Here is a 22,056-nt window from a genome sequence, read left to right on the forward strand (position 1 = left end):
GATTGATTATTTCAAAATATTTTAAAAAGCACTAAAATGAAAGCGAAACCATGTCACCTCAATAACCATATTTTCTAACATTTGAGAAACATTTTTTCATTTGTTTTGTCATTTATTATTTTTGAAAAATAACATTTATAATTAATAACTTCACAAAATTCACAAAATTGTGATTAACAACTGATGTACAATACTGTGCAAAAGTCTTATGCCACCATTATATTTGTTGTTTTAGCAACACTATGATGATCATACAGACTACAATAGCCATACAATTATTTTCCAATTAATAATGACACTTTTAAATCTGTGCAGATTAAAGTGTTAAGTATTTAGTGTAAACTACACTTGAACAATAGCACAACTCTGGCTCTCTTACAACTGAAGTGGAACCTTAATTTAAGTTACTAGTGTTTGTCCTACTATTTCATATGAAATAGGTGTATAACAAGACCAACTTTTAGTCACATCATTCCAATCCAAATGACAACAGCACCGGTAGTGCCTTGAGATTTTCTGAACAGTACTGTATAATGTTCAGGAAAACTACATTCAGTTTGATGAAAATGAACTAACCCTTTGAATAAATCAGAAGAGGACACACAAATTGTGTGGTTATGGACCTCCTATTGAATCCCTGCTTGCATGGAATCACTAGGACTCCAATTTGTTTAGTGATTGCAAAAAGAGTGAATTAAATAAATCAAAATGACATCTCAGTCAAATTATCAACCACATCTTGGAGAAGACCATAAAATACAAACACAGTCAGAAGATTGAGAAAACACCAGTTTTCACCAGGGTAATAAATAGATCAGGTCACAGTCTCTGTGTGAACTATATTTTTATCTCTGGCAATAAAGGGTGCAAGTGAACAACAAAGGATGCACAGAAGTGAACAGCGATCAATTATCTTAATAACGAGATGAATGTGATTAACAAAAATAAATGGCAAGCTTCAACTTCCAAGAGGGCTTAAGGGGTTGTTGTTCTGTCTTAACCCAAACTCCCTCAACACACACAAGACCGCATTGTGTTGCTGGTTGAACTTGTAGACACTTGTCACGCTCAACAAGGTCTGCATGCTGTGAGGCAACATGGCATGAACTCCTGGTTCACAGATACATGCTGGCAAACAGGAAAAGATAGGGAATTTCTCACTAACCCACTCCCTCTTTCTATTGTAGGTACATCTGTTAATTGAAGGAAGGAATTTAATCCGTCCACATGCCTGAGGCCAAGTATCGATGGCCTTGTGTCATACTACACAATATTCCAAGAAACACTTCAGAAAACAAAATTCCACTTCTGTTTTGATGGACTTCAAGCAGATTGTAGATTACTAACATAACACATGCATGATAAGAAAATCAAGGAAATGGCTTCGTACAGGCGGCGGTATCACGCACATCCGTAAACCTTTCCGGGAGTCGACGTATGCTTTGCCGGGAAAAGATAAAAAGGGGCGAAATGACAGTTACAGTATATGAGGTGTGAAAGTGAGTGGTCATTGCCGGTGCGTACAGGAAACCTAGCATCAGCACTAAAGGCTGACGGTGCAACAGGGGCTCCCCTTTCCAAAACAAACATGGTGGATGGAATATTCATGTGACTGCTGGCACAAAGTGAGTCAGACTGCAAAGCACCGCCCCGTCTAAACACAGACAATGAGACGTTTTCCCATCCATTCACACATTAGAGTTGTAAACCTTCGTCACACTCACAGGCTGAAAAAAACAACGTTAATTAATCAATACAAGCAAAAAGACCCGAGGGTTAACAGGACACTAAATTGCCCTTAGGTGTGAGAGAGAATGTGAGTGAATGCTTGTTTGTCCCTGTGATGGACTGGCGTCCCGTCCAGGGTGTACACCCCGCCTTTTGCCCTATGTCAGCTGGGATTGGCTTCCGCGGCCCCCGCAACTCTCATGTGGGGGTTAAAGCAGTAGACAATGAATGAATGAATGAATGAATAAACATCTCTACTGATCCTCATAGACCAGGCATTTGGGATTCTCAGTTCCACAAACAGCCTGATTGTGTGTTCATATGACAGGTTTTCCTCACTGTCATTCAGAGTGTTATTACGCCGTTGTGCATCGGTGCGTGGCATGCTCAGGCCCCGATCAATGAGATGGAGCAAGGGGGAACACATCTTGCTTTGTGTGAGTGTAATGAGGATGAGCAAGCCATGAGCTGAAAGGATCAGAAGAGTTCACTTCAGTGTGCTTTCCCTCTGACCGCTTCTGGATCCAGACCCAGGGTGAAGGCAGTGACCCAAAAACCAGAATTACGTGACACCTTGCAAGTGGAGAGACCCAGGATCAACTGAGAGCTGGTGCCAGCCACCACCCTGGCACCGTCCTATTGGAGGGAGGCCAGTTGTCATTTAGGTTTGAATGACACAGTCATCAATGTGGACTGCAGTTTGACCTCTGTTAGTGAAGGGGAATCATGATTTCTCAAAAACAGCAATAATTGATTTTTATTGATTGCATTTCTCTGGTTTCTTTATGGTCTGTTTTGTAGCTTTTTTAATTGTGTTTTAAATAATTTGTTAATGATGATAAATGTTAATCCGTTAAATGTTTTGTCTCCACAACTTTACTGCATTCTCACTGCTTGTGTTGATTTGCTGCCACTGCTCAGATATTCGTTTACCTTTTATTTGACGAGGAAATCACATCGAGATGGCTGTAAAATGTCTTTCACATGTGAGATCTTGTACTTTCTGTGGCCTAGATATGTCTAGTGTCGGTAGAGACCAAAGAAGAAAAAAAAAGGGGGCTGAAAGCAAACATCGGACTGACTGTAACTTTGCCGAGGTGGCCAGGAATACAATGGCGCATGAACAAGGATAGTGCTGATTTAAGTTATAAAAACAGTCTGCTCATGTCGTAGGAAAAGCAGGAAAGTAAACAGAGATACAGAGAGAGGGGTGGAAACAGATTAAGAGATGACCAGAGAACCTAGAAAACATCCTGTCTTTGAGGGGTTCATGCGCTGGGGAGAGAGGGACATCCTTGGAGACACACCAGTTAGAACATTATATAAGTTCATTATAGACCACATTGATGCATTTGCAATGAAATGTCAAAAAATGTGAGACAAACGTACTTTCTTTGTTTGACCAACAGTCTTAAACAACAACAATGATAGAATACAGGGCAATTCTTACACTTCTTTTTTAAGTTTGTTGAAAAGTTAATTTGAATCTTGTTGAATCGAGAACAACTGGCCAATTGTTTTTGGCTTTGCATTAATTACAGTTATACTCCTAACCCCTAACCCTCCGTGCGTTGCAACGTTGATATCCTGACAGCTACTGTGTGGAATTCAAGATTCAAGATCACAAGATCATGTGAAGAGTTTCTCTCAACAGAAACTCAACAGCATCAGTGATCAGTGATGTCATTCTTTGAGAATCATGATAACTTCACACTGTGACACACTCAGACACAAATCAGCGTATCACACGATAGTTTAGGTAATGGTGACAGTTAGGGAAAGCCTGGGGCATGGGAGTCACTGGCCAGGTAAGATTCCATTAAAACCCACATTAGCAGCAAGTTGCCCCTTTGTATAGTAAAAGCACTTCTGTGATGAGTTTGTCTGCCAATATAAACCTGTGTAGCTTGTTGTAAAAAAAAATAAAAATAAAATAAAATACCTGTCTTGGGCAGGGCCCAAAACAGTATCTGAGCAAGTTACATGAATTGTATATAGTATACCTTTAAAACAACATATTTTGAAATATAAGCCCCACTAGCTTTCCAATACAATACTACTGTGAAATCTTTCTTTAAAGGGAGTCCAGATTCCTGCAATTATTAACACTTCTGCTACTGAACTGACTTACACGCAAACAGCACATTAATCAAAATGAGATGAGGAAGTTATTGATTAATGTGTTGCAACCAACGCAGAAAATAAGATGTCTGTGCCAAGAAAGAAAGAAAAACAGAGGCGAGAAACAAAGGAAGCATCGACAGAAGAAGGAAAGAAGGAAAGAAAGAAAGAGTTTCTGTGACTTTCATCAAGGAGGCATACTTGACATTTGACTTGTGTTTGTTACAGGAGCGTCAGAAACTACCTGCAGTTTGTAAAACAGAGCCTTTTAAGGTCAGACAGAGGGTGAATAACATCATTATGTGACACGATGACAAACCAGCAAAATAAAATTACAAAACAGCTGTTTACAATCACATCATATTATGCACACATACTCACTCACAGCACATGCTTACTCACCTCTCTCTCACACACACACACACACACATCACTGTTACATTATACACAACCACTTACGGGCCTAAATAAGCAGACACAGAGTATGACATCACATACCAAATGTTGTGTTTAATGGTCTTTGTATTTTTATTTATTCTCAGACCTGCAGTTAAAGGTCCGGTTTGAAACATGGTCCACGTTTGCATAAGTGTAAGTACATATAATTACATTTATAAATATGGGTATACTTGCTTTAAAATAAATAATATTTGGTAACTTCCAAAGACGTGCAAAACCAAGTTTCTCTGTTGTCGCGAGATCCTAGAAATGCGTGGATTTCACTCAGCTAATCAGCAGAGATCCAACAACTTTACAGAAAGCATCAGCGTCAAAGTTGACTCAATCAGCAGAGGCCTGTGACACTTCATCTATTTTCTTCTCTTTCCTCTCTCTGTAAATGTGATGTTTTGTTTGTCATGTCCTGAGGTTTCTCCTGTTTTTCTCCTACAAGGGTTTTTGTGGAGTGTTTTTCACACTTGATATCAGGGTGTAAGGACAGAGGGCGTCACTTGCAGTACAGACAGTGAAGCCCTCGACTGTAAAGACTTGACTTAAGTGGCATGTGTCAAGTTGTTCGTCTGAACATTTTGGTTCTCAAACTTTTTATACCAAGTACAACCTGAGAAAATAATCCGCTCTCTAAGTAACGCCATTATTGCCAACGTTAAAATACAGTGGTGTGAATATGGCAGAGAAAAGTCTAAAAGCTATGGACTTTTCACTTTTACGGACTTATTGGCAATAAATCTGCCTCCTGGGAAAAGTCCGTAGCTGACTTTTGGTTACTTAATATCATGAAATTAGTTTTTTTCACGATTAATAGATGGTTTGTTTAAATGGAACCAGTTTTTGACTTTGTTCAGTCCCTTTTCAACCTTGACCAATACTTGGTTTGTCCCCGAGCAAAACTAAGTGGAATCATCTGCAAGTTTGAAAATATTGACAAAGTCATAGAACCTTTGATCTTGTGCGCTTCTACAAACTGGGATAGTGTACATCAATGTTATGCTCCGCCTTCATCTCCTCCTTTTTCTCCTGCATTTGTTTCTGCATGCAATCAATTCACCTGTGGCGGGAGCACACCTGCTCCCGATCCCTTCATCAAGCACCTCTACTTATTTCCTGGTTCTCCAGTCCCTTGTCACCAGATTATTTCTGAACTCCGTGCGGTGAACATCACGGCTCTCCTGAAGATCCTGCTTATTCTAGTTATTGTGGGTTTCTCTGGTCGTGTTAACTCCTACGCTTTCCTGTGCCTCTGCCAACTGACGCTTACCTTCTCTGCCGTCTGGATCAGATCTCCGCCTTCACCTCCAGTTCCTGCATTAATTCATCTCATCTGTTAACTCCTTCAGGGTTCCGGCACCACCTCACCCTAACAAACAAGCCCATAATAAACATTTTCAGGGCTTAAAGTTTTCAGGAACACAATTGAATTAAATGTTTTATTGACCATAAACATGCCACAGAAAAAATTAATGATGCAAATGTACAGAATTAGATACTCAATTATAAGGCACCTCCAAATATAATGCATTATTATTATTATTATATTATTATTAATTAAAATGCAAACTATGTATAAGAAATTAAACGCATCAAGGGAGAGAGACTGTTGCAGTGGCGATTGTCTTTAGGTCAAAAACATCCAGAACAAATTTGGTTAGAATGACAATACATATTTATTTGTAGAAAAGCAAATAAAAGTCAAGGATGTTAAAATTATATTCATATTTATATGTCCTTACAGGTCATTAGCCTGTGGTAAAACCCTTTAGGCGTCATTTACAGTCGCATAACTTTCAACTGCTATGACGTCACCCAGGCGTATATAGGTGCTGCAGATGAGTACAACTGGCTATTCAAACCCTCAGCACCAGAGTAGCCACTGGAAGAGAGGAGGGAATTGAATTTGATTGAAGAAAATCCAAAAAAAGAAAGTCTTTGGACCATGATCAGACTCACATTTGTGGTTTTCCTGTTGGCGCTGCTCTGTCTTGTGTGCAAAGGAGGTAAGAAACCACAAAAAAATATCTACTGAAATATTAAGATATATGTATTGGGGTGCATCATCATTTGAATGGGAAATTTTAATTTCAAAATATACATTTGGCTGGCATTGTATTTTGTTCCAATTGACATAAAAATGACTGAGGTTTCAATGTTTTGAGGAATTCCATTGTGATTTAGTGGTGCCAAAAGGTTTACCTGGAAATGTTTTATAGGGTTATGAAAGTATAAGTTGTTTGGGCATTCTTGGGCATTTCTCAGAATTCGACTTTCAAGATTCTCCATTCATTTTGTCTAGAGTGAATGGAGAATCTTGTCAATGCAACATGTTCACGTGGCCTTACCCTGAGTTTTGTGCAGCAGTGATGGATGTTGCACACATATAAAGTTTAATTGACTTTATTGTTAAACACAAGGGGCGATACTGACACACTTAAAATAACAAAGAACAAACCCCCTCTAGTGGCTAACTCACTAGCAACTATGGTAAGATGGTAAGAGCTGACACTAATTAAAGCGTAAGATCTGACGACCAGTTGGTATGTAAATTTTCATGATTTTCCTTTATAAATCATTGGTTGTTTGGATGAGAAATGTCAGTTAAATATATCATATAGGAGAAAAACACGGTGATATTTGAGAAGTGAAATAAAGTTTATATGATTTACAGAAAGTGTGCAAGAATTATTTAAACACAATTAGGCTAATAAAGTTTAGGCACCCTTGTCATTTTATTGATTTCAATACATTTAGCACTAATTATTGGAACTCAAAATTGGTTTGGTAACCTCAGTGACCTTTGACCTCCACACACAGGTGAATCCAATCATGAGAAAGGGTATTTAAAGAGGCCAATTCTAAGTGTTTCTCCTCTTTGCATCTTCTCTGAAGAGTGGCATCATGGGAGCCTCAAAACAACTCTCAAATGACCTGAAAATAATGATTGTTCAACATCATGGTTTAGGGGAAGGATACAGAAAGCTATCTCAGAGATTTAAGCTCTCAGTTTCAACTGTGAGGAACATTGTGAGGAATTGGAAGACACAGGAACAGATCTAGTTAAGGCCCGAAGTGGCAGACCAAGAAAAATCTCAGATAAGCAGAGGCAAAGGACGGTGAGAACAGATGATGGTGTCACTGTGCATCGTTCAACTATTCAGCGCACTTTACACAAGGAGATGCTGTATGGAAGAGTTATGCAGAAAAGGCCTTTTCTCTGCACCCGCCACAAACAGAGTCACTTGAGGTATGCTAAAGCACATTTGGAATAAGGTGCCGTGGACTGATGAAACTAAAATAAAGTTATTTGGGCAAAACAAGGGGCGTTATGCATGGTGGAAAAAGAACACAGCATTCCAAGAAAAACACTTGCTACCTACAGTAACATTTGGTGGCGGTTCCATCATGCTGTGGGGCTGTGTGGCCAGTGCAGGGACTCGGAATCTTGTCAAAGTTGGGGTGGCATGGGTTCCACTCAATATCAGCAGATTCTGGAGAACAATGTCCAGGAATCGGTGACAAAGGTGAAGTTGTGTTGGGGCTGGATCTTTCCCCTGTATCACCTATATAGGCCAATCTCTCATGGAAGAATTGGGAAAACAGGGCCCTGAGCTTCAGGGGAACTACACCTAGTCACTGCTTAAGCACATGATAAATTGGTTAAAATCAAAACCCAAGAAGTTGACAGAAACATCAAGTCAACCATGGTGGATACCAAAGACAAATGGTTAGCTTTCCTGGATTGTGCCAGGGTGATTGAGGAAGGTGGAAGCATCAACATGGAAGTCAACTGAAAACCTACACACACAGGCCAATATCTCTTTTTGACTCTCACCACCCACTTGAACACAAACTCTGTGTCATGGGAAAACATTACAACACCTGCGAGAGACAATTCCCTCCAAGGCAGAGGGTAAACAAAAGGAGCAGACACACATCAGAGAAGCTCTAAATATTTGCGGCTATCCACAATGTCCACAATTACAAAAAAAAACTTTGAAAACTTTGAAATAGTTCATGAAATCAATGGGCCTCAACACTAAATATCAAGCTGGTTTCAGGAATGGAAGAGTCACCACAAACAACATCCACCACTTATCAGAAGACATCCACAGAAGCTTCAACAAAAAAGAAATAACCTTGGCAATATTCTTCAAAACTGAAAAAGCATTTGACAAGGAATGGCACAACAGACACATGTATAGACTCCTGGATTGCAACTTCAAACTCCCACAACCCACCAAGTCCATTATCTTAAGCTTTCTTACCAACTGTCAAATCAAAGCCAAAGTTGCTTCAACAAATAGACATATACTGTACTACCCCCCAGTTTCTCAGTTTGCTGACAATCTCTGCTCCTGGTTTAGCTCAAAAACTTTCAACCAAAAAACCCACTTGCGCGTTCCTTTCACCAGGGTCCTCTATTGCTCACAACACTTAGAAAGGAAAATAGAAAAAGGCACAAGCGCTGAGCTATCCCACCAAGCTCAAGATTGTCTTAGAGTACCAAAATCATAACTGAAGAAGCTTATTGGATGAGATGCGTGTTTAAGAACGAAACAGAAGACCAGTTGCCTTAGTTTTTAGCACTTATGAAGGCTATATGAAGAGAGGTTAACTCTTATAGTCACCACTCCACATTATTCTTGCCAGGTAACCCTTGCTGCTCAGAGCCATGCCAGAACAGGGGCGTATGCACAACACTCGGAACAGATAATTATGAGTGTGACTGCACCCGCACAGGCTTCTATGGACAGAACTGCGCAACACGTAAGTACTAATACACATCACGTCACGTGAATATGGGACTTATTTATTGTAGTAGAACTCCTGAGGTGATTTATTTAAATTCCTCTCCGGGCCTTTACAGCTGAGCTCCTCACACGGATCAAAGTGACCTTGAAGCCAACACCCAACACTGTCCACTACCTTCTCACCCACTTCAAGGGCTTCTGGAACATCATCAACAACATCTCTTTTCTCCGGGATCCCATCATGAGATATGTGCTGACATGTAAGTCTCCAGCCGAAGACTATATTAGATGGAGGGGAATTGTCTCAATTACACTTAAAACAATTTGTAAAAGCCAAGAAGCAGAGGTGCTGTTTATATTAACAGTTAAACGTGTTTTCTTCCCCCCTCACTCTAGCCCGATCCCACATGGTTGATAGTCCTCCGACTTACAATGTAGATTATGGTTACAAAAGTTGGGAAGCCTATTCCAACCTCTCATACTATACACGCGCACTTCCTCCTGTACCAGAGGATTGCCCAACCCCCATGGGAGTTGTAGGTGAGTACACTCCTTTTGTTTCATCTCCGGAGAACCTGTTTTCATAGATTCTTAGATACTGAGCGAGCGTGTTGTGGTGCCATCGCGGGAAATGCTAAATTATTCCTTTGGGTGACACAGAACAGCACAACCTGCTCCAGAAAGACATTTTACATTGAGAGCATGAAGCAGACATTCACCAGTTTGAAACACATGTGTTATATCTAGATTCAACAGGCCTTATTCTGTATTGTAGAGTATGTATGCTGACTGTAATTCTCTTAATTGTTTCCCCAGGTAAAAAAGAGCTACCTGACGTTAATCTTTTGGCCAAGAAGCTCCTGGTGAGGAGACAGTTTATTCCAGACCCGCAGCGCACCAGTCTGATGTTTGCATTCTTCGGACAGCATTTCACTCACCAATTCTTCAAATCTGATAAGAAGAAAGGACCTGCATTTACTGCGGCTAAAGGCCATGGGGTAAGAGGAGCAGATATCAGAGTAAATCAGATTTCAGTCAGGATAAAGAGATATTTTTCTAAATGAGTGACTCATTAAAACTTTTTCATTTTCAGGTGGACCTCAGCCAAGTTTATGGAAACGGCCTGGAGAGACAACACAAGCTTAGACTCTTCAAAGACGGCAAACTTAGACATCAGGTACGAGAAGAGGCAGATTGAGTTCACACAGTCACATGCTTTAAACCACACACGTGTCTTACAGTTGCTTCCTCTCTTTCATAACTTCACAGATTGTGAATGGAGAGGTTTACCCCCCAACAGTGAAAGAAGTAGGTGTCGACATGATCTACCCTCCTCATGTCCCCGAATCTCACCGCTTTGCCGTGGGTAACGAGGCGTTTGGCCTGGTCCCTGGTCTGATGATGTACGCCACCCTTTGGCTGAGGGAACACAACCGGGTGTGCGATGTGCTGAAGGAGGTGCATCCGGACTGGGATGACGAAAGACTCTTCCAGACATCGAGGCTCATCCTGATTGGTGGGTTTTATTTCCATCATGGGGAAATTTGTTTTGCAGTTGGCAGAATAAAAAAGTAAAAGTCAGTGAAAAACACCATAAACAAGAACATAGGACACCATAGAGACGCATTTATATCGGACTTCTTTAACTAATGTTACAAAGTGTTTAACATTCTAATCATCCTAATCAAATACTACAAGGCATCTTGCCTGGTAAGGCAAGGAAGAAAAAAAAAACAACACTTCACGCAATGAATAAGTACTAGGCAACAGTGGAGAGGGAAAAAACTTTTAACTGAAGGAAGAAATCTCTGACAGAACCAGAGTCAAATATGTGTAGCCATCTGCCTCGACTGGTTGGGGTGAGACAATAGGGGACAGGAGTGAGTGCAGAAAGGAGGGAAAGAAAAAAAGACAGTGGCAGTAACAAGGAAAGTTGAGAGACAAATCAACCTATCAACAATGAAACAGGACAACAAATACAGTATGTTAAAATAAAAAGAAATAAACGGGAGGAAAGGCAGAGAACAAGAGAAAGACGAAACGTGAACCATCGGCAAAGAGCAAAACAAAACAGTGCAACAAAAAAAAAAAAGAACAAAACAATACAACTATAAAAACAGGCAACCACGAACAGACTAAGCCTCCATAATAATGTCCAAATAGGTAAAAATGGATCAAGGAAATATGGGGCCACAGAAAAGAGGAGGGACAAAGGAGGAAGGGAGAGAAATAAAGACAGAGCGAGAACAGGAGCAGGAGGAGAGAGGGAGAGAAAAATAATTAATAGAGGGTGAAATCATCGATAATAGAAAAGTAAATTGCAACCGTCCATGACTGTATAGAGAGGCCAAGTTGTCGAACTTAACTAGTGTTCAGAGTCATCAGAGTTTTTTGGATTGCTCAAGGGTCGGGGCAGCTCGCACATGTGAAGTTAGGCTCTTCAACGGCTTTAGCCATTATTTAGGCATGTGCAAGAGCAGCTGACCAGCTGACCTCAGAGCCCTGCATGGATTGTGAGGCTTCAAGACCTCTGTCAGGTATGCAGGTGCCAGGCCATTGACGCATTTAAAGGCAAGTAATAAGATCTTATAAAATGACTCCTAAAATAGACAAGGAACCAGTGTAAAGAGGCCAGAACAGAGTGATATGCTCTCTGCATTTTGTCCCTTTCAAAAGGCGGGTAGCAGCATTGTGGACAACTGGTAAGTGTTGGAGATGACTGATCAAGACCAACGTAGAGGGATCTGCCCATTCAAAGCTAGGCCTTAATTGAAAGAAGCTAGTTTTCACTACTGAGCTTATGTGTTTCTCAAGTTTAAAGGTGTTGTCCATGATGCCAAGATTCCTTACATATGCGTGACAGAATGAAAACAGACTGATGGCACGATGATAATCATCTAAGAGGTCAGGTTGTCCAAATAAAACATTTTCACAAGAAGTTGAACTCCATCCATATCTGTAAGTCTCTGAGACACAAGGGAAGATATATCTGTAAATGATCTGCAAAATGGTGAGATAATTTAAAAATTAACCCTAAGAGGAACATAAATCTTTATTCATTTCTCTCTATATAGGTGAGACCATAAAGATTGTGATCGAGGACTACGTGCAGCATCTCAGCGACTATAACTTCCAGCTCAAGTTTGACCCCACACTGCTCTTCAAAGAGCGTTTCCAGTACCAGAACCGCATATCCTCAGAGTTCAGCACACTTTACCACTGGCACCCGCTGATGCCTGATTCTTTCCACATCGAGGAGAAAGATTACAGTTACAAGCAGTTTGTCTTCAACACCTCTGTAGTGACTGAGCACGGCATCAGCAACCTGGTGGAGTCATTTACCAAGCAGATTGCTGGACGGGTAAGAATTAAAAAATGCTCTCCATCAAAACTAAAGACTGTAAACGCTGTATAACTAACCTTTCCATTCATATTTTTAGGTTGCTGGTGGCCGCAATATTGCTGAACCTATCTTGCATGTAACCATTAAGGCGATAGAGGACAGCAGACAAATGCGTTACCAGTCTATGAATGCCTACAGGAAACGTTTCAACATGAAGCCCTACAGCTCTTTCGAGGACCTGACAGGTGAGACAAAGATCACCCACAAAACATAAACAATACACGTAGCTGGAAAGGAAGACATCTCCTCAACATAACAGAGCATGAGATCACACCTTAAGTCACAGATAACTAACTTTTTATGAGGGTAAATAGCTCAGACTCTTTTCGAGTCCCCAGCAGCTTTGGAGGAGAGGAATTCATTTCCGTGACTCTAGAGCCAGATGTTCATTTCAACTTGAGATAGTGTAAGCAGATTGTCATCACAGAGACTCTAAGACCTAAACAGAGAGGCAGCATGCTTCACTGGATCAAAAACTAAAAGTGATTTTTGAGTTAATGTTTTTACTCATATGAAAGAGATGAAAATGGGAAAGAAGCACATACAAAGTTAGAGTTTTTTTTTTTTCCTTGTTTGAATCAATCAACACATAAAAGAGATATTTATACTTACTGGGAGTTTTGCAGCTGCTGCTCCAGTGAGATGAGCCAGATAGAGACGCTTACTAAAACTATTTTTCTATTTGTTTTATTCAGGAGAGACTGAAATGGCGGCACTGCTGGAGGAGATGTATGGTCATGTCGATGCTGTGGAGTTCTTACCCGGCCTGCTTCTGGAAAAACCCAGACATAATGCCATCTTTGGGGAGATCATGGTGGAGATGGGGGCCCCTTTCTCCCTCAAGGGCTTAATGGGGAACCCCATCTGCTCCCCAGAGTACTGGAAGCCCAGCACCTTCGGAGGGAAAGTAGGGTTTGACATCATCAACACAGCCTCGCTGCAGAAACTCGTCTGCAACAACGTGCAGGGCCCCTGTCCTGTGGCGTCTTTCCGTGTGCCAAACATTAAAGAGTCGGAGGAGCCCATGATCATCAACTCGAGCGAGTCCCACTCAAGTGGCACTGAAATCAACCCTACAGTCATTTTGACAACTGAACTCTAATTTTCTTTATCATTGGGTGTTCTTTTTATCTATTTATTTAGTGCTATTTTAATATTTACGGTCAATTTACGGTCAATTAGTGTAACATTTTTGTTGGTGTATGGGATAAATGTGATTCTTCATTCGTTTATCTTTGACTTATCTTTGGTTGGGGGTCTTCTGAAGCTGATGGTTGGTTCATCTGAATAAACCTCTCATAGAAAACTATGACTTTTTAATATGCCCCTATTCGTTTTGATTATTTGTTTAATATTAGGTGCTTCAGAACGGCAAGGTGTTACAAAGTAAACTACAGCTAAACATTGTTGTTGTGTCAGTTTTTTTAATGAGCAATTGTTCTCTCGTAAAACTTTTTGTCCATATCTTTGGCTCATTTCTTTCAAAGTCTTCTTTTGAATTACAAATACCCTAAAAGTCGTATTCGAACCTAATAGTACGCTAGGCTTAACTTTTGACTTTGAAGACAAGACAACACTGAACAAGAAAACTTGCTTGTCTGTTGGTTAATGCAGGACTACTTCTGTTTCCTCCCGATGTAAAACATAAAACTGCATCAAATCCTATGGTTTTATGTGAACATACGACACGTATATATACGCTACAAAAATGGGCTCAGACATTTCATCGTTCTAGACGCGCGTATGTTTTGTTTGTGTTTACCCACAATGCCCTGCATTGTAGTCCGCTTCCTGCATTTGGTTCCAAGACCAAGACCTATGTTTTAGGCGGACCAGAGTTCACTTCTTTGGTGTGGATCAGAGTTTGTTTGCGCATTCACACCTCCCCAAACGAAACGCTGGTGTGAATACGACATATGTTTTGAAAAGATATATTGTCAATCAGCCAAGGACACCATCTGCACTAAGGATTGTGTTAGTCAAATCTATGCTAAGTTTCAAATTGCTGTTTGCATTGTTTCAATATGAATGGAACACTAAAAGCTCTGTTTCTGAGCCAGACCAACGTACAAAAAATGTCATCTATGTACCTTATGATATTTTCTAAATACTGTAGGTATTTAGGCCGAAAAAAGTTCTCCTCTGGGTCAACAAGTATGGGAGTTACTGGGTCTCCCTACTGGAATGGGCAAGGGGGGAACCGGGGATAAAGCAATAGGCTACTGTAATAGAATTAGTGGGCTAAAGTCGGTCAAACTTCAACTTTCTTCCAAATAACCCACGTTTCATTCATAATATTATTAATATAGGCCTATTTTTCTGGTTTGTGTGAAATAACAAAAAAAAAAATAGTAGGCCTAGTACAAAATGAATTTGTGCACCTCCAAGGTGGATTGGTTTCATCTTGACCCCTGGTTGTCTGTGACAGTGTTGGGGGATGGGAAATCTGTTTATTCTCCAGTGCCAAATAAAAGATAAAGGTATGTAGATGTTCTCGCCATATGTCATTAAAATAGGGCCAAGGTAAATTAGCTTGCGTATAACTCTTATGTTTGTTAGCTTTTGCTATGATACTTGCTGTGCTCTAATACACACTAACAAACATAATATTCATGTAGTCATTTCACATGTGGTGCAATAAGACTGTTAATAGTGCTACAAGTTAAGTTAGGCTATTATTTATATTGATCATTTAGTTTGCTTAACCCTGTTGTGTTTTTTGGGGGGGTGGGGGGGGGGGTGCTCGAGGGGAGTCTCGAAAGAGTTTGTTACAAATGATCTAATATTAGATGTTGATAATTCTTATACATTGGATCTTTAACCTGATAAGACCCCATCTGTGAAATCGCAGGTATTGTTTTCAATGCCCTTATGCTGTAAATATTAAAACTGTCACTTTTACTATGGCAGTTTGAAAACACATCTTTTCCAAACGTCGAAACCATTTCATTGTCACAGAGCTCGGATCAGAGCTTCACTCGAGACACAATCTTACACAAGCGAGTTTCGGTTTAAACCAACGCATTTATCACTATCGCACCCGGCATCCACATTGCTCCAACGCATGTGCAGCCATTTGAGTGATAAGCATATCGGTGTTAACAGGAGGTGTGGTCGGGTGCATTAAGGGAACAAAAACCTTGCTAGAAATCAGTGAGGTCATTGTTTCACTGGTATTTCAAGGGCACATTATGAGTATAGTAGATTGTAATGAAAACCTGCAGGTGCACAAACACAAGTTCATTCAGGTTTCTGCTCGTTGTTTGCCAATTCCTGGACTTCCACTTGAGATTGACAGAACAATAAGTACTGTAAGTTGTAATTATCAACAAATAAGTTATATTTCACAAAAAGCTTTATTTTCATTTTTAAAGTTTTAGCACTTTGCATAAGGAATGTGACGCAAAAGCTTTACAGGCATCCACCCATCCATTCTTAACAGATGTCAATCAAACTGAAAGCGTCTTACGTCCAGACTGGTGTCAGTGTTGCTAAGTCTCTCACTGACACATCAGAGAGGCATGTTGTAATTAACGGCATTTTAGAGTTAATCTGTTACATGTCAGTTATTTGACCTGGTGCTTTTTCCGGGTTAGTAATAAGGTGTCGCTACCTGTGATAGCGTGCAGATCTGTCATATCTATTTGCTCACCTCGTCTCCTGATACTCCCACACACAGACACAGACTTTTCTCAAGACCATAAGTCATTACTGTAATAATTGTTAGGTCATATGAATGGAATGGAATGTTCCATTGTAACTTCTACAAGCCATTATTTTAACAATGAGTAATGGTTTTTTTTTTTAAAGTAGTAAGAAAACATGTGCATGATACACAAGTGAATATAAACTTGCATATAAACTTTCTGAGTTAAGTTTAGGGCAACAATTTGAACCGTGGTTAGGTTAAGGTTAGGGTTAGACATTAACTGGATATGGTTAAGGTTTGAGCTCACGTTATATTTAGGATAAATGTAAAACGTGTCAATGCAGTGTCCTTAAAAATAGCTACGTGTGTGTGCATTTTAATATGTGTGGGTATATTTATGATGGTCATGATTAAAGTATGTAATGGTATGTAAATTGAAATTTGAGGAAATGCCTGTTGCGCTCCAAATATCTCTGGCAAAAGAGAGAGAGATTTTTCCCTGTTTTTCACTACCATGAATATTTTCATTAATCCAGCACCTATGTGTCCTTTTCCCTTGGCTATGACTAAAAATAGTTCCCCAGAGTAAACAATTCAGAAATTGAAAGTGTTACAATGAATAATGAAGAATTCCTTCAGATCCAATAGGGTTCTTGCACAGTCGTGCTCAAACCCATATATATTCATTATTGACATGCGATATGATTGCACTGTACTCCAGATATCTGGAAAGTGGCTTTTTCTTTTACGTGTCCTAGAAGATGCAGCAAAAAAAGTTTCCATGATGTGGAAACTGTTTATTTTGTTGTCACAACACAGGTGACAGGTTAAGTGGAGAACTCTCTGCTCACTGGATGCCATCAGCGTCATCAAAAAAAACACTTCCTTGTGTTGTCTGCGATAGATGAATGTGCCTGTGTCATCATGCAAATGTAGTTTACGCTGGTTTACACAGGCCCATTATGTAAGTACAGTATGTCATTTGATTATCGAAAATAATAGCACAACAAGTCACTACAACGCTTATGTGTAACAGAGCCTTGTCTCTTCGCTGTCAACAAAGACAGGGACAAGGTTTTGTCAAAAACACTTTGGAATTGTTGCTTTTACTTTTTCTGAAATGTTTCATTAGAATTTAAGTTGTATTCTGCATTTTGTAAACTATACACTGCTGCGTAATTTCATAAAGTTTATTTTATTATGTGTCTCATTTGGTTTAAGTGAAGACACACAGTAACGTGTGTTATGGTTTTTTTGGTTTTTTAATCTTAAATAAGCTCCTGAAACAGAAAGTCACTGTAGGTTTTTCATTGTAAATTTAAACAAGAGTAAACATTGCATTTAATGGGAACTCTATTGTCTTATTAATATGCTTGGTGCACAGCACGGACAGCAGCAACAGAGCACGTGAGTCCGATTTGAATAAACCGCAGATTTACCAAGACCAGTTTTTTTTTTTTTTTTTTTTTAAATGAAAAATAGAATTATCATAATCATAGAAATTATGTTCACTTAGTTAGAAACAAATTGTTTCCCCAGCAACACAACATGTCCACTTATTGTTTGAATGGGAAAGCATTTTCCATCATAATTATACAAGCCATCATTACCAAAGTAGAGTAATAGAGTAATAATTATTTTTAATTGATGAGAGAAATTTGCAGCATGCACAGGTGAAGAATAAGGATACAGGTATTTTGTGAATAAATGAACGAATGAATGAGTATTTATTGATGGAAATGGAAGGGGACTGTGAAAGATGAAAGATGACTGACCGCTCTTAGGTTTAGGCAACAAAAGTACACAGGTTGTGGAGAGATCACTGTTTTGTTTTAAATGTAAACATCCCCATGTTTTCTCACTTATGTAAAACCAAATACTGTGAGCACAAACGTACACATTTGTGTGGTCACTTGTGTGTCAAATATATTCATACATGCTTACAGTGTCGATAGTTTTAAAAGGCAACCTGTTCCGTATAGCTTCTGGGTAAACTTGTGTTCTTATCTTTATATATATTTAAAAAATGTAATTAATTGTATGTGTTTATTTTATGCACTTTTATTATAAACCACTTTGTGATTGTATCTGTGAAAAAGCTCTATATGAATAAAATGTACTTACTTACATTATACATACATTCCTTATCTGAATATTCATGACCGGTCAAAAAGGTCAATATAATTGTCATTACAATCATGTATTTTGATGACAAATTGGATGCAACAAAATCTATTTGCTCTTGCTAAATTAGTTGTTTTGTATCAAAGCACAAATTCTTTTTGGTCAAAGTTGAATCTCCATGATTTTCACTGCTGTTAAAGGCGATGATACATACAACCTAACAGCTAACACGGAATTATACATGACAGACAGAACATATGTAACACATCGGAGGGCTTCGGCTGCGTAGGAGTCGTTTTTTTACAGTCGAGTGGTAGAGATTGCGAAAGTCATTCCTTTCGACTGAGGGAATGAGCTAACATATAGGAATCCCTCATCCACTGTTTGCATTTTTTGAACTCTGAATCATCACAGACTGGATATAAACCCATGACTGTAGAGTAGGTTATGACCTATGAGTGTGAGATAAGTGGAAGTGAGGCCTAATAAGTATACTTGAAAATGGACACCTGATCGCTGTAAGTTTATAAAGACATCTTACACCAGCCAAGAAAAAGTTGCCAGTGTTTATGTTTTACCTGGTGTTAGGGCTCTCAGACTTCTCTCGAAACTGCCGTGCAGTGACATGAGGTCGGCTGTCGCAGCTTGCAGTGGATCTACGAGAACCAAAGGATTGACAACGCACTTGACTGTGAACCCGAGGCCGGTTTGAGCTGGTGTTGTACTTGCAATTACATACACTGAGTCATAGAGACAGTTTACATTGTAGCTAGGGAAACCTTTGTCATTTGTCATTTCCAAAGCATAGCACAATCCGAGATTTACCACACCTTTTGTCAGCTGGGGGCAACACTTAACATGACAGTACATTAACAGCATGTGCTAATATGGTACTAATTTGTAACAGGGGGGTAATATTGTCTTATTTTTAATGCAAGTAGTTAGTTAGTAATGACAATAGTGTAGTAGTAAAGTATTCAGTAATACTAAGTGAAGTTGAAATATGTCAAAACCAAGCGCTTACTTGGTAATTACTATACAATAAATAAAATAAAATAAAATAAAATGATTGCACAATGGCCTGTATTTCATTCTTATTTAAATATTTACCATTTTTCTAATTATTGATTTGATCTATCCCTTTGTTTATTTTGCTTGATATTCTAAGGAATGCAGTGAAATTGTGTGGTAATGAATGATGTTGAATAATAACTCAAGCATTGAGTGGCAACAGTTTTGACTGTTGATTGCCTCATCAGTGACGCATCTTCATATAAGATTACAAATAATCCCTGATTTCATATATCACCCAGAGGTTTCCAGCAACAAGCAGAGAGTGGGAGAATCTGCTCTGTGCTCCTGCAGCTCCTCCCAGTGGCAGATGAGACAACATATTGGCTCTGGTACTACAATGCTTCGAGCATGCATCCCTTTTTCTCTCAGTACTTGAAACTAAGGAGGGGGTTGGGTCAGTTAAAAACAGAAGCAACAACATTGCTGTGGGATGACTAATATTTATGAATGGGACCACATAGAGACGGTGGCTGGGTCGGGGGTGGCGTGGCTGCTGCTGCCTTGTCACTCCCTCCAAACCATCTCTTGCGCAGAACTTGCTGGACCACTTCTGATGTTGCACAATAGGCCTGAACACACACAGACACAAACTCTTGTCTTTCTATAGCTGTGAGGACAGTCGTAGACAAAGTGCTTCACCTCACCATTACATCGCATCATCACATTGTCACCTAACCCTAAAATCTTACCCCAAAATTGCAATTTAATCTGACAAAATGTCCTCACAACCACAGCAAGACATATACACACACGTGCAATTTCAAGCCACTATACCAAGTTTTTTTTTTTCAACAATGAATTCTCAATGTCATCAATGATGCGATGATTAATGTGAACATTGCGACAAAGGAAAGTTACTGCGCTGTGTTTTGGGTCTTTTGATTTAGTGCTCGAGTGCTCGAGGACAGGCCTTAATGCATCAGGACTACATACTTCAGTTAGTCACAAATTTGCTTGGAAACGGCGAATATGAAACTAACTGGTCCTCCGCCCCCAGTCTTGAGGCTGGCTTTTATGTAATTTTAAAAGGAAAAATCTTACCAATGTGTTATTGCTTGCAGCTGATAAAGGCCTGTACTCCATTTTACCTCGGCTCAGGCATTTCACACAGTGCGCTGCAAGGTCTCGATAAGCCGTGTGAAAAACAATGGCATCAGTCCTGTGTGATTTTGGTTAAGTTCATCCGACATCTGTGTATCGGATCCTTCTCTGTTCTGCTTGGAGTTGCCTCCTCCTCGCGCACTCCTCTCTTTTGTCGCATCCCGAAAGGGCCTATTCTCGGTCATCCCTCCTTTTATTACTCAAAGCATGTTACCCTGGAGCAACTCATGCAAAAAAAAAACGTAACATAATAATAGGCAGGCCATCTTTCCAACCCTACCTCTCGCCCAGTGTCAGCAGGGATTGGCTCTAGCTCCCCAAGATGAGTTGTGTATATGTACCTAATGAATTGAGAGGTCTAGTCTAGAGTTTTTCTGCTATTGAATTTGTCTCAATCCGAAACAATTGTAATTGCACCATGGCCCCCAGTACTAGCATTAGCATCGTCTCTCATAAAGACTGGGAGTCCTACGGTATCGGATCATTTTATCAGAACAAAGGCCCATAACCAAAGAGTTATCTTGACTCTGATGGGCTGACCTTAGACAATCAGGTCAATGCTTTACATGCTTAACATGAGCCCTCTGTTTTGTTTAGTTTTTTTCTCTCAGCTGATGATCTAAAAAAAATATGTATATATAAAATAAAGGATTTTATCTTGCTAACTGGATTTTCAAAAAACAAACAAAAAACACATACAAAATGCAACTGCTAGGCACAACAGAAACCACAACAGCACACTAACCCTGGCTGCTGTTTCCTGGTTCCCTGTTTTAGAACTGATTTGCACACGCTTTTTGTGAATCATTCAATGATAAAAATTAAGAGACTGCATTTCCCTAAAAATCAACACAATGTCTTAGAATACTAGTGTCTTTTTTTGTACTTAAATGGCAAAAAAATATTCACCTTACTATCCCATGAGAGAGGGAAGAGATCCTTTCGATTCTGGACCAAGTGGAAAAATCATTTTGCAGAGACAAGAACCTAAAAGCTCTGCCACTTTCCATTGTTTAAAAATCCCGAAAAGTGTGGTTTGGCCAGTTCATGCAATGAGAGGCCTCTGCCAGATTATAACATCTGCATCACTGAGCTGGAAATGAAAATCCCTGAGTCACAGAAGCAGAAATGTTTTGTCAGTGTGCGTCAAACAAAGCAAGACTGGACTTTCACACAGCTTCTCATTACAGCTGTCATCATTTTGGAAGAATCCGCTCCCATTCACAAGTACAGTAAAACAGAAGGAAAAATACAGCTAAGTCAGAGCCTGGTCAGAGGAAAACTACAGAAGTATAAATACTTTTTGCAGACCAAAAAACATCACATATGTTTGTCACTAACAGTGGAAAGGAGTAGTACGCAGGACTGTGCATGTGGAGTCAGAATTTTGTCTTCCCAGGTTCGGCTGCTCAGTGCTTAGTGCACAGTTTTCCTCCCCATTTTCCATACAGACCATAAATCACTGCAATAGTTTGGTGATGATAAGGGTGTCAGCAACATTTACGTAATATCATCATCAAGACGAGTTGTCCCTCCAAGCTATGTGTGTTAGCTGCACTACAGGTGGATCAAAAATGTGCAAAAACATTTTCGTTGACTCTGCAAAGAAAAGTCAGAGACTCAAGCTACATAAAAAATATGCATGTTATAGC

The 22,056-nt window shown here is 39.6% G+C and overlaps 1 protein-coding gene across 1 annotated transcript; it reads left to right on the plus strand.

The window, feature by feature from the left end:
- Nucleotides 1-6,241: 6,241 nt before the first annotated feature.
- Nucleotides 6,242-13,558, plus strand: LOC310925489 (prostaglandin G/H synthase 2-like; the record flags this gene model as incomplete). The annotated part of the gene is made up of 10 exons (XM_083887457.1): nucleotides 6,242-6,302; nucleotides 8,953-9,069; nucleotides 9,170-9,313; nucleotides 9,450-9,593; nucleotides 9,870-10,051; nucleotides 10,147-10,230; nucleotides 10,323-10,569; nucleotides 12,128-12,414; nucleotides 12,494-12,641; nucleotides 13,152-13,558. 10 exons carry the CDS (start codon nucleotides 6,242-6,244, stop codon nucleotides 13,556-13,558), a joined length of 1,821 nt encoding a protein of 606 aa, XP_083743583.1.
- Between the last annotated feature and the right edge of the window lie 8,498 nt (nucleotides 13,559-22,056).

The sequence above is a fragment of the Microchirus variegatus genome (genome assembly GCF_963457635.1).
Source record: "Microchirus variegatus genome assembly, chromosome: 4".
NCBI classification, from domain to species: domain Eukaryota; kingdom Metazoa; phylum Chordata; class Actinopteri; order Pleuronectiformes; family Soleidae; genus Microchirus; species Microchirus variegatus.